The sequence below is a fragment of the Panthera tigris genome, chromosome X, assembly GCF_018350195.1.
Source record: "Panthera tigris isolate Pti1 chromosome X, P.tigris_Pti1_mat1.1, whole genome shotgun sequence".
Taxonomy (NCBI): Eukaryota; Metazoa; Chordata; class Mammalia; order Carnivora; family Felidae; genus Panthera; species Panthera tigris.
In genome coordinates this window covers 24,697,022-24,710,206 of record NC_056677.1, presented here as the reverse complement: position 1 = coordinate 24,710,206, position 13,185 = coordinate 24,697,022, and the positions used below count along the sequence as shown (strand labels likewise).

The window sequence follows — 13,185 nt, the reverse complement described above, 5'->3', positions numbered from 1 at the left end:
TAGGGATGAATAAATGGATTTCTCCAAGTATATGTACCTTATGATAGATGCTTAACTTGTACTTTCAATGAGAAAAGTTATCTAGTCTCTAAAGAGAACATCAAGACTTAGGCAAAGATGATGGCTATTAAGGAGGGCACTTGTGTTGAGCACTGGGTGTTACATGTAGGTGGTGAACACTAAATTCTACTCCTGAAACCAATATTACACTATACGTTAACTAACTAGAATTTAAATTAAAAATTTGAAAAATAAAAGGAAAAAAAAAGACTTGTGCAAAGGAACTAGATACTGGATAGAACACATTACAGGTATGTCATTTGAAAAAAAAAACATTTTCAGAAAGGAATTACACAAAACCAATGACATTTCTAACATTACTAAAAATGTACATTTTCAAAATGAAATTAAAAAGATACTATCACTTACAAACGCACCAAAGAAAATGAAATACTTAGGTATAAATTTAACAAAATGTGTATAGAATTTGTATGCTGAAAACTACAAAACACTGATGAAGAAATCAAAAGAAGCAATCCTAAATAAATGGAGAGATCTACTGAGTTCATAGATTGGGAGATTCTACATCATAAAGATAACAATTTTCCTCAAAGTGATTTATAGGTTTAATGCAATTCCTATCAATATTCCAGTCCTTTTTTTTTTTTTTTTGTAGACATAGACCATCTTATACTAAAACTTATTTTGAAAGGGACGGGCCCTACAATAACTAGAACAATCTTGAAAAAGAAGGCTGCAGTAGGAGGAGTCACCCTACTTGATATTTAGTCCTACTAAATAGCTATACTAACCAAGACACAGAAGTACTGGCACAGGGCTAGACATACAGATCAAAGGTGTAGAAGAGAAATAAAAAAACAGGACCACACAAACATGCCTAACTGATTTGGAAGAAATATCCAAAGACTAGTCCTTGGAGGAAGCATACCTTTTTCAACCAAAGGTGCCACAGCAACTGGACATCTATCCCAAAAGCTAAGCTTGACCTAAATAAACTTTACACTTTACACAAATGTTAACTCAAAATGGATCACAAGCAAATGTAAAACAATAGAATTTCTGGCAGAAACATTAATTGAAAAAATGATAGAAAACCTTCAGGTAGAGAGGCAAAGAGTTCTTCACTTCACAACTATGATCCATAAATGAAAAAAACAACAAATTGAACATTAAAATTCAAAACTTTTGCTCTGCAAAAGATCCTGTTAAGAGGATGAAAAGATAAACTACAGATTGACAGAAAATATTTGCAAACTACATTTCCAAAAAACGACTATTATCTAGAATATACAAAGAATTCTCAAAACTTAACAGTAAGAACACAAGTAATTCAATTAACGAATAGGCAAAAGACCTAACAGACATTTCACTGAAGAGGAGAGATAGCAAATCAGCACTTGAAAATGTGTTAAACATCATGAGCCATTAGAGAAACCACAATGAGATATCACGATACACTGATGGTTACAATAAAAAAATAACGACAATACCAAATACTGCAAGGATGTGGAAAAACTGGATCACTCATATATTGCTGGTGGGGATGTAAAATGGTACTCTGGAAACTAGTTGGGCAGTTTCTGACATACCACACATGCAATGACCATCCAACCCAAATTCATTCTTGGGCATTTTTCAAAGAAAAATGACAACTTATGTTCACCAAAAAATGTACATGAATGCCCACAGAAGCTTTATTTTCAACAGCCCCAAACTGGAAACAACCCAGAAGTCTTTCAATGACTGAATAAACACTGTGGTAATGTTCCATGCCATGGAACAGTGCTCAGCAATAAACAGGAACATATTATAGATACATGCAACAACCCGGATAGATTTCAAAGGGATTATGCTGAGTGAGCAATCCAATTCCAGAAGGTTATATAATACATGATTCTATTTAATAACATTTTTGAATTAAAAAATAGATATGGAGAAAAGATTACTGGTTGTCAAGGGATTGGGAATAATGGGGGAGAAAGGTAGATGGGAAAACGGGGGGGGGGGGCGGTCCTTGAAGTGATGGCAATGTTCTGCAACTTGACTGTTTCAATGTCAAAACTCTGATTATGAGACTGTAACTATAGTTGTGTAAAATGTTACCAGTGACATAAGATAAGAGATTCATAGGATCTCTTTATTTCTTGTAACTGAATATGAAACTTCAATTACTTCAAAAATACAAATTTTAGTAAAAAAAATAGGGTGCTAAACAACTTAGTACACTTCCATTTTGGGGAGGCATGAAAATACTCACATGTGCACTGATTAGCTCTGCTCATGAAACTGCCAATAGTGCACAACCGAAGAGGGGGGTTAAAAATTGGGGGTCAAGAGTATAAGAAAACTTAAGGTTTTTTTTTAATAAAATAAGTTCATTCTAAAGGAAATGAAAGGAAATTGTTGTACAACTGTCCTTCATTTACTCTTTCACGTAAGATCAAAACAAAAATTTTGGAAGGAGAAAACTGAGGAAAAAGCCACAAAGCATGCAACAAAGAATTACGTGGCATTACTGTGTCCAGGATAGATACTAAGAGAAGGGAGTAGGAAAGTTCTTGCTTGTTATGCTGAGGGTAACCTTAGGTGTTTCCATTATTTACACCATTTAACTGTACATATATAGGTGTAAATACAAATCAGCTGTACATGAAAAACCTTGTTGTTAAACCTTTTTCATTGATAAATACTCAGAACACTTATCAGAAAGACTACCATGTCTGAGTACAAGCTAACATTTTCAAACACCTAAAATTCCTTGCAAGTGGATTATTTAAAAAACCAATGGTGACAGTTTTGCCGCCTGACAGATAACAATGTGCCAAAATGTCAGCCTTGGGCTCCCCTCACGCCAACACCAAGCAATGCTATTTAAATTGCTGTTTATAAAGATTTTGAGTACTACTTTCCAAATTGAAGAGGGAGCCATATCAATGCTAGCTTCAAATCAATTGGAATATTTGAATCCCAATAACAAAAGTATCTTCTTTCTGCAGTTTATCACTTTCTCTAGAATACTGCTTACACATACAAAACTTTAAGGTGTTTGCCTTTTAGTTTCACCTTCCATATGGCAAATGTCACTATTTGTGCAACTTTTCAACCTTTCATTCGTTACTTCAACTGTAAATTCAGGGACATGTTAATGTAATTTCTCAGAGCACTGGGTCACATTATATATTTAAACACATCAAAGAAATGCAACTTCAGGGCTTTAAAAAGTCAGATTACTAATGTGAACGCATCATTATTTTCCCATCAACAATATATAATGAAATGAAATGTTAGACTGTGGACATCCAGCTCAGTTCTAATCTCAGATAAATGAGGACACACATTTGCCTATCTTGAAGAATCACCTCTACATGCATGAACAATCGGAAATAATGATTTATTTTAAAAAAGAAACAGAGTGAAATTAAATCAAATCACTATTAGTTAAGTGAGCAAAGTCAGTCCACAAAGTACTCTTTAACAGCACTAGTATGGCAACAATTTACCAATGCCACTAGAAAATCTCTACTTCTAATAAGAGATATGTTTGACCATAAAAGGATTGGTAGACCCTAAGGGAAAGAACAAATGCCAAAGGAATGATGCATTTGTTTTTTTATAATCCACTCAACACTTTTCCCAAGCACAACTCCATTTGCATTCACTTATCTTTTCCAAAATGAACTTGAATCTATATGTTGTTAGGATCTAAAAAGACACATTTCTGTTTAACTTTTATGTGGCCTTGACCCATTTTAATGTCCTAACACACCCGCGGCCATGACTCAGCATAAAGGTAATTCTTCTAAGAGTAAGTGGGGGTGGAGGCAGGCATGATCCTCAAACAGAGTAGTGATAGCTGCAGATTAGAGTTTCAGAAGTGAAAGTCGAATTTGGATTTGAAAAGGACACTACGTGATTCTGAGCCTTCCTCCAAATTGAGAATCTATTGCATTAGATGTGGCTTTGTTTCTCTTAGCAAACCAAAATGCAAAAAAAGACAAAGATTTAAACACACCCTCTATATGCCTGTACCCTGCCTTGCCAATGCTCTTATAGTCTAATGACATCCACAATCATTCATGCAGGGTGTGATTCACAATCCATGAAGGGCTAAATGCTTGAACTGAGATTTTTAACTACTAATGTGTTACATGGATACTGTTTCAATGCATTATCATTAAGCAAACTACATATGTCTCTTCCATAAGGAGACAAAGACGTATGGATGTGCAATGAGTTTCTGTGTGGATAAAGGCACAGGCTTTGTTATTAACTTTCCTTTGGCCCTGAGGGACCCAGGAAATTTTTGTATTGACCCAGCACTTTTAGTTAACAAAATGATCTGGAAGACAGCCTTATTATTCCCTAACATGGCAATGCTGCCTTTGTCTTGCAGTGCACATACACACATTTACCTAAATCATCTTTACAGATGTGTGTGAACCAGAGGTATCTGTGCTCTATTTGTCTGTGAAGGGCAATAACAAAATGTTACAACCCATTTAGCAATAAACTATGCATCCTTTCTGCAAGTCTTTGCTTACATTTTATGTGCAACATTTCACCTCCTCTATAAATTTTATTTCATAGTCTTTAGTAATTTCTGGCAACATAAGTAGATACCCAGATGGTATCTCTTTTCTCCATAAGCCAGAAATAATGTCTCAATATAAATTCCAATCCCATCTTTTTATGATTTAGGTTCTAAATTTGAGAAAGCGGCAACACACACAAATATTGAGACAAAACCTTTAGGTGAAAGGGATAGCAGCAAAACTTTAGTATAAGAAAGCAGCCTATGATTTATTGATTCAGCAATAATAGGATTAAAAGAATACCTGATGACACAGGCATAAAGACCACTGTCCTGCAGTAGTGTTGGCCGGAACCAAATGGAGTCTTCTTCCTTGCTCATTCTACTTCCATCAAAGGCTATTGGCTCTTCAAAGTCTCCAGGGCCAGAGCTTTTGTACCACATCAAACTGAGTCCAGCACTTTGGGCCAGGGAGTAATTTGCTCTGATATAACCATAAAAGAGGGCACATTTGATTCGAACAGGCTCTCCAACCAAAACTTGATATTTCTTGATATCGACAGACCAATCAGTGCATCCATCGGCTACAGTAAAAAGAGAGAGAAACAAAATAAAAACATTAGAGAAAAAAAGTGAAGCAATTAGTTCATTCATTCCCTGATTCATTCAGCAAATATTGACTGGGCATCTCTACTGACCGGATTCTACTCTAGGCACAGAGGATGCAGCAGTGGATACAACTCGGAAGGGCAGTGAAAAGTAATTTACCCAGCTAATACGCAATATATTCATCACTGTGCTTCTGCTGCTATTTATTCTTAGTTTATATCAGTGCAATTGACTCTAAATCCATTTTTTTTTTGCCCGTTCTTTGAAACTGGATCTGGCCCTTTGAAATATTTCTCCTTTGCTAACTGGCACTACAGCTTTGTTAGTAGAGGGTTCTGGAGAGACAGTGTCAGAGGAAAGGGTTTTGCTCCTTGATTTCAGCGTGCTTCTGTGGCAGGTTCTTGAAGTGTGGGAGGCTTCCCCAGCACCTGGCTCCCACTTCTCCAGTATCCAGCTCCTGCAGTGCACAGTAGTCAGCAGGTTGGATATTGTTTAACAGAGCCTCAGCCAAGACACCGTCCCATGAACAGCTTTCCCAGGTACCTCAGAAGGTGAACCACTGACAAATCCCAGATGGCAAATTCTGCCATCATGGCACCTCAGTGATGTCTACCATTCAGTAAGCCATGTATTTTCCTAATAAGGTTTGGATCTCAGTTCTGAAGGTGGGAGGATGGAGGGCAGCTTTTCTTTGGATGTTCTCTCAGCCATAGGGGTAAAATGTCAGCCATCCCTCTGGTTTTTAGGGTTTTTCTTTTGCTATGGACTGAATGTTTATGTCCTAAAATTCACATGTTGAAGACTTAATCCCCAACGTGATCATATTTGGAGGTACGGTCTTTGGGAGATAAGTATGTTTAGATGAGGTCATGAGGGCAGTGCCCTCATAAAGGGATCAGTGCTTTTATAAAGGACATCAGAGAGGTTCTCTCTCTCTCTCCGTCTGGCTCTCCCTTCCTTCTTCCCTCCGCTCCTTCCTCCATGGGATGGGGCTCACAGATAAGAGGCCATGTAGGCACACAGCAAGAGCATGGCCAACTATAAGCCAGAAAGAAGGCCCTCAGCAGGAATCAAGTCAGCCAGCACCTTGGTCTTACACTTCTCAGCCTCCATAACTGTGAGAAATAGGCTATGGTAATTTATTATGATAGACTGAGAAGACTAATACATCTTTCTTTCTTACTAGCTAGTCCTTCACTCCAGTGCCTTGTTACATTTAATACTTCCTTATATAAACTTTCCTTGTTAAATTTAGTGTGTGGTTTATCTCTTTGGACACTCAATGACAAGATCATAAATAAACATTTTACAGGCAAATAAGGCAAAAAGAAATGCAACAAAAGTAGGTCAAGTTCTGGTACTGGTTTCACAGCCAGACACAGAGGCAGACAGTCACTTTGCTCTGCTGGACACATCAAGGGAAGCGTAAAGTAGAAACCATGGTGAAAAATGTGGCTGATAGGGGTGGGGGCTTGTTGGGTTTTCTAGGCTTCCTGGGAGCACCACCATCCAAATGCTAACTTGACACCAGTTTTTCATCACACACACACAAAACAACAGGTCCCCACAGAACAGGTACATCCCCACTATCATCATCATAGAGAAATAGTGAATTTCTTGCTTAAAGAGGGCAGTTGTTGAATATTTAGTAAGTTAATCAATTTCACAGAACTCACCATATACAAATACTAAGCAAAATGGCAAGAAGCAAGAAAAGAGGGACCTCTAAGAGCAGTAACATCTGAATACCGCAAGAAGAATTTAACTTGCTACAGATTAAAGTGAGCGTAAACTGAAGGATCTGAGAATAGGATGAATAATGTAGGATTCAAGGGAAGGAAAATAAATCCAGATGAAAAGGACGGTGTACATTATTAGAGGAAAGAAGACACATCATCTATAGAGTTATCTACATTTCTTTTCTTAAAAGAATATGTAACAACTAATGAGCACTTAGCTATGGTTGAGTTCACAAATTTTCATTTACCCTTCACAAAAATATCTATTAAGGCTTTTGAACTAACTGTTCTCTCTACAGAGAAGCTTTCTCACCAACTGCAAGACTTCCTTCCTTCCTTCCTCCTCCAAATATCACCTCCTTTTAGAAGTCTTTCGTAATTACCCTGTCTGAAACATGAGCTTCCTACCCTGATCACTTATTCCAGGTTCTGCTCCAATATTTTTCATAGGCCTTAATACTATCTGATATTACATTACATACCCGCTTTTTGTTTGCTTCAACTCCCTGGTAGAATGTAAGCCCATTGAGGTCAGGGACTTTGCCCTTTTAACTCATGTCCTTAGCCTCAGTGCCTGGAACAATATCTGCTAACAAGCTCAACACACATTTACTGAATGAATGAATGAATGAATGAGTGGGTAAGTTAAAAACTAAATTTTACAACTGAAGACACTCAACACCAGCTAATAAATGGAAGTGCCAGAATTCCCACCCAGCTATGTCTGACCCTAGAATTCATTCTCCTTACCATCATAATACTGTGTTTCCTAATTAAGGTATTTTCAATTTCACAACATTCTTTTATTTAGTTAATTTCAATTACCAAATTGTAGCCTAGGAGTGCTATCAAAGAGTTGTATTGGAGTAGTATTTAGTTAGAAGCTTGGTGGATATCAATGCCCAAGTTAACCGCCATGATTCCTGTCAATGGCTGTCGTGGAGCTGGCACACCACGTTAATAGAATGACATAACTGTACACAAACAGAGATGTCAAGGCTATATGAATTATATGTGATATTTATCACCATTATTTTGTATATTTGTCCCACTGCACGAAACAAATACTAGGTGGGATTTTATTTTAAACAGTTATAATTATGGGGATGAGCATGAAATTATCATGTTTTACCACTACATGAATTATAATACAATTCTAGAATCATGTTATTGTAACTGAGGCCATCTGTCACAGAAGACACTGCTGCCAGTGAAAAAGGCTGAAACACCTTCAAGGTAGCAGTATAAACAGTGAGATAAAATTATTCAAATCCCCAAAGATTTGTAAGATAAAGCAAAAATGCTTAAAGGTAAAAACAAAAATATTTGGTCTAGAGAATGCTAAAAAGTTAGTAGCAAATTAAATCAAGAGAATGGAGGTAGAGTGGCATTGGGGGTACAGATTTTAATACTATCAGAATATGCTTACTCAGAAAACAGTTGAAAGAAAACCAAAACTATTACTGCAAATTAACATTATTCAGTACTTAACTATCAATCAGGAAAAGTTTCCAACAGTTGAGCATCAAAAGACAAGGAAAAGAAATGAAATAACAGCACCTTGGAATTCAGACACCTTATGTTCATTTTAATATGGAAAGAGATTGTAGGATCTACGGCTTAGGAAGTTTTACTACCATTAAGCTAAACGTATGATCTTCAAAAATACAGTATAAAATTGCTAATATGTTTTAATAATTTTCTGGGGAGGATTGCAAATAATATAAAATAATTCAATATATTTTCAAATTATTTGGATAAACACATTTAAATAAATGATGGACTTATGTCTTTTTTTCAATAATTAAAACATTTTATTAAATGACATAAGTGAAGAGTTATATTTATTTTTTCTTCGTTAACATTTTGCCTCATTCACACACACTCACCCTGTCACTCTGTATTATAATTTTTTTCTTAGACCATGTGAAAGTAAGTTAGAGACATAATGACATTTCACCCCTAAATATTTCAGTATGCATCTCCTTATGAATACATTTTTCTTATATAGCCACAAAACATTTTTTTAAATCTTGTGTAGCAGGACATCTCAAATCTTAAAAGAATAAGTGATAATTTAAAAACTAACTCTTCATGACCAGAATTGCTACTGTTAGGTTCAGTTTTTCCTTACTTCAGCACACAAGCTCTGCTGGTTTGGAAACAATCATTCCAAAAGTATATTTCTAGACAATGTTAATTCCATTATATAAGTTAAAATCACTATTAAAATTATCATCAGGTAATTAGGTAGGCCAACAGTATGTAATCTGTTTTTTTGTTTTTTCTGTCTTTCAGAATAAGACACCTTTCTATAAGACTTTCCCAGAAAGTTTACTATTAGTATTCTCATCCCTTGAAGAGAGGGTTCCATGGAAATACTCTAGTTCAATGACCCGTCTATAGTACATATTCCTTCATGGTCAATGGGACTTTACGAAGTCATAAAGTGGGAGCAGGAAGCACTATATTCATCCACTTTTGTTGCCACCCATAATGTTCTGGGAACTTACGTAAAGGCAGTGATGGAATTAAGATTCAGAACTAATTCCTTTACAAGGAGTTCATACTGATGTATCACTTCATGAACAAAGGCTACAAAGACTGGATAATATAAGTATATTCAAATGGGATAAGTATATTCAAATGGGATTAGCGAAAGTATTTTTAATTAAGTCACTATAACAAATATTTCCATGGTAACAAGCTTGAAGGCTGCATTCCCAAAAAAATGGAATATGAAAACAGAAGACTTTACTTATTAAAGGGCAAATTATATTAGTCTTCAAGTATCACTTGGATATGTACATTGGAATAATGACAAAATGATTAAGACATCTATAATAATGTAATAGATTCCCCAACCTGATCCCCTCTACTAAGCTGATGCACCTGTTCTCCAGCTACTTTGAGTGCTTCATGCTAACAGCTCACAGTTGTCTCCTTCTCTTGAAAATTACCCTGTATTGAGGAGGGCCACCTGTTGGGAAATTTACATCCCCTTGGGAGTGCCCAATGCCAACTGCCTGATGTGAGTATACAAAAGACTGCTCCTTTGCATCAAGTAGGGACAATCCTATAGGGAAGTTCATGCTCCAGAGCTCCTCTGTGTGTGCATCATGCCAAGACTACAGTTCACTGTGACCTGTCTCTTCAGCTCTTTCCCTTTTCCTATTCTGCTTCCCTCCCTCCCTTTTAGGATTTTCCTGAAGAGGATTCACTCAATAAATTGTGCGCATCAAGACCCTGTTTGGGCTTTTTCTAGGAAAGTTGATCTAACACAGATTTACATGTTCATCTAGTGAGAACTACCTTCCTCCTAGTTTCGGTCCTAGGGGCTGGAGACATTATGACAGACAGACATAGCCTTTGTTTTCAAGAAGCTCACGGGCCAATAGGAGAGACTGACAAATTAAAAGCACACAGTGGAAATGCAATGATTAAGAAATGTACAGGGCCAGTCAGGAACATGTTCCATGAAAGGAAAACATTTGAGATGTCTGTCAGAAGTTAAGAAGCTAGCCACACAAGGACTAGGCAGACAGGTATTTATTTTGGAAGTACACACAAAAGCAAAGACAAAGGAATAACAGGTAGCAAATTCTGCAGGAACTACAAACAGCTTTGTGCTATAGAAACAAGTTTAAAGCAGAAAAAAAGCAAGAAATTCGAGGAAAAAAGTGAGCAAAGACAAATCATGGAGGTACTTTTATGAGCTGTAAATAGATGTTTGGCTTCATTGTGAAGGCAAAAGGGGAGATATTGAAGAGTTTTAACCAGCTACGTGATGGGGCCAGTCGAATAATTTTAGATACACTATGCTGGTTATATTTTTAGGTAGAGATATAAGATTTTAGCCAGGAGAGTGACATTATTGAAGGTCTGATGTTGGGCAGTGGTAGTAAAGAAGGGGAAATGGAGCAGACTCGTGAAAGATACAGGAGATTAAATTGGTAGGAGTGGGTGACTGAATACAAGCAGTCAGGGAGAGGAATAATGCTACTTTACCCAGCAACTCATACATTTTGTCATAGACTGAAATATCTTTCCCAATCAACAAAACAATCTACATCGTTTCTGTCAAGTGGTGGGATCCTTGAACTGTTTTTATAATTTCTTCCTTTACAATTTTTAGGCAATAAAAAATGTAATAATCTGTCTTTAAAAAAGACTCACAGACAGACCTAAAATGCATGTATTGTCACACTGGCATCATTTGTGTCTCTCCCTAGTATGCCTGGAAAAACCCAAAAATGAGACTTGAATTTATTTAAAGCAGTACAGGCCACACACATAAGCTATCGCAGACACTGAACAAAAAGGCTGAGGCTAGATTTTAATTAGGCAAATTCTGTACTTTATCTGCCCTGGCTGCTATTCCTTCCATGTATGGACTTCATAAACGAAAATTGGCAACGCTGGCAGAGATGCCCCCAAATTATCAGCATCAATGACAGCAACAAAGTACGACACAAGCTAACCTTTATAGCATGCGCTGGTTCACACAACAATTTGTCCTCATCTCTGTTTTCCTGATTATATTTATCTGGGCTGGAATGTTCCCAGATTTTGGCCTGTAAAATATATGTACAGTGTAACAACTGTGAAAGAGCCTTTTCAAATACTTTGGAGAGATTTATGTGGGTGGTAAGAATTGATACTGCTCAAGAGATTCTGCCAATGATCAGAAATCCAATTTCTAGAATACCCTTTGTCTAGCAACGCCTCGAAGTTATCATGTATCACTCTCTCAATGTAGGTCATTTTCAGGGGGGCACAGACCCCGGTCAGTTGTTATCACATTTCTTCTGAGATACGGTTCCCTCTTCATCACGGGAGCGCTGGTGCCAAAGCAAACAAGACCCTGTTAGTGTAGTTAACCCTCAATCCTATCTTAGCCTCCAAATTCTGGCAGATATTCCTGATACACGAAAACCCATGCATTGTATAGCATGTACTTGGTTAGGATTTATTTTTGTAAAGTATGTTTTCTCACGATTACAAAGAAAAAAAGGGAACCTATAAGGAAAGTAAAAAGAGAATAATATTCGTAATCTAGCCTTTTTGCTTATTCAGTTTCTTTTCTCAGTTGAGATGATATGTAAAATTTTGTATCATGATTTTTATTGAATATTTTACAATAATTGCATAATATTTCATAATAATGCCACATTAGAATTTACTTAACTCTTCTGCCGTTAATTGGCTGTAAGTCTTTCCCCGAGATTTGACAGTTCTAAATACTTCTGTGAAAAAACAACTTTATATACAATGTTCCACAAACTTGCCCTCCAAAAAGAAAAAAAAAAGTACTATTTCCTCGGGAAAGAATCTCATAAGTACAATTGCTGGATCAAATTATACATTTTTAAGGTTTTATATTAAATTTTAAATAGATTTTCAAAACTCTCCCCTAGCTTCCTCTTATAGTACCCATCTATACGGGCGCCTGGGTGGCTCATTCGGTTAAGCGTCTGACTTCGGCTCAGGTCACGATCTCGCGGTTCATGAGTTTGAGCCCTGCGTGGGGCTCAGTGCTGACAGCTTGGAGCCTGGCGCCTGCTTCGGATTCTGTGTCTCCTTCTCTCTCTGCCCCTCCCCAACTTGTGCTCTGTCTCTCTATGTCTCTCAAAAAATAAGTAAACATAAAAAAAAATTATAATACCCATCTATAGAAGTGCCTATTTCACTACATATGCTAAGATTTCATTAGTTCTATGTACTGTTTCCTTAGCTGAACACCAAGGACAGTTTACGTATTTTTGTCTCAACTTATAAAAATAGAACATCAGTATAAATATCACTGTATAAATATCTGATAAGTGAATGGCAAAATCTGCCACAGGAATGATTAATCAACACAAAGTCTCCGACTGGATCCAGTATACCTATTTTGCTCTATTTCAAACTATTTTTACTCAACATCATAATTCAATGCATTCATTTTGGTAGTGTCTTTTTAATGAAAGACAGTGTTAACACAATTTTCCACTTCCTTTGGACCCACTCTACAGGGAAGCATCCCACAGGTGAGGAAACCAGTTAGGCTTGTACCTGGTATAAAGACAAAATAAGACTGTGAAGCTTCCTGAGGCCTGGTAAAGGGATATGTTGGCCAACTTGGGACCCTCTTTTGCTTAACCCTAGCAGTCCTTCACATTTGTAATCCCACTCTTCTCACCTATGACATTCCCTGGTCCGTTACAAATCATAGCGGTATTTTTAATTTACCCTTTCCTCACTGCTGTTGTTACCTTTTCCTTTATAGGATGACATCAGGAGTGA

General features: G+C 36.8%; 1 protein-coding gene across 1 annotated transcript in view; it reads right to left on the bottom strand.

The window, feature by feature from the left end:
- Positions 1–13,112, bottom strand: part of IL1RAPL1 (interleukin 1 receptor accessory protein like 1) — a 654,536-nt gene extending 641,424 nt beyond the window's left edge. The window contains exons 1-2 of the mRNA XM_042973937.1: positions 13,082–13,112; positions 4,857–5,136 (exon numbers count right to left, since the gene is read on the bottom strand). Of these exons, the coding sequence (XP_042829871.1) occupies positions 4,857–5,136; positions 13,082–13,112 (311 nt within the window). The remainder of the gene's footprint in view (positions 1–4,856; positions 5,137–13,081) is intronic.
- Positions 13,113–13,185: the final 73 nt, after the last annotated feature.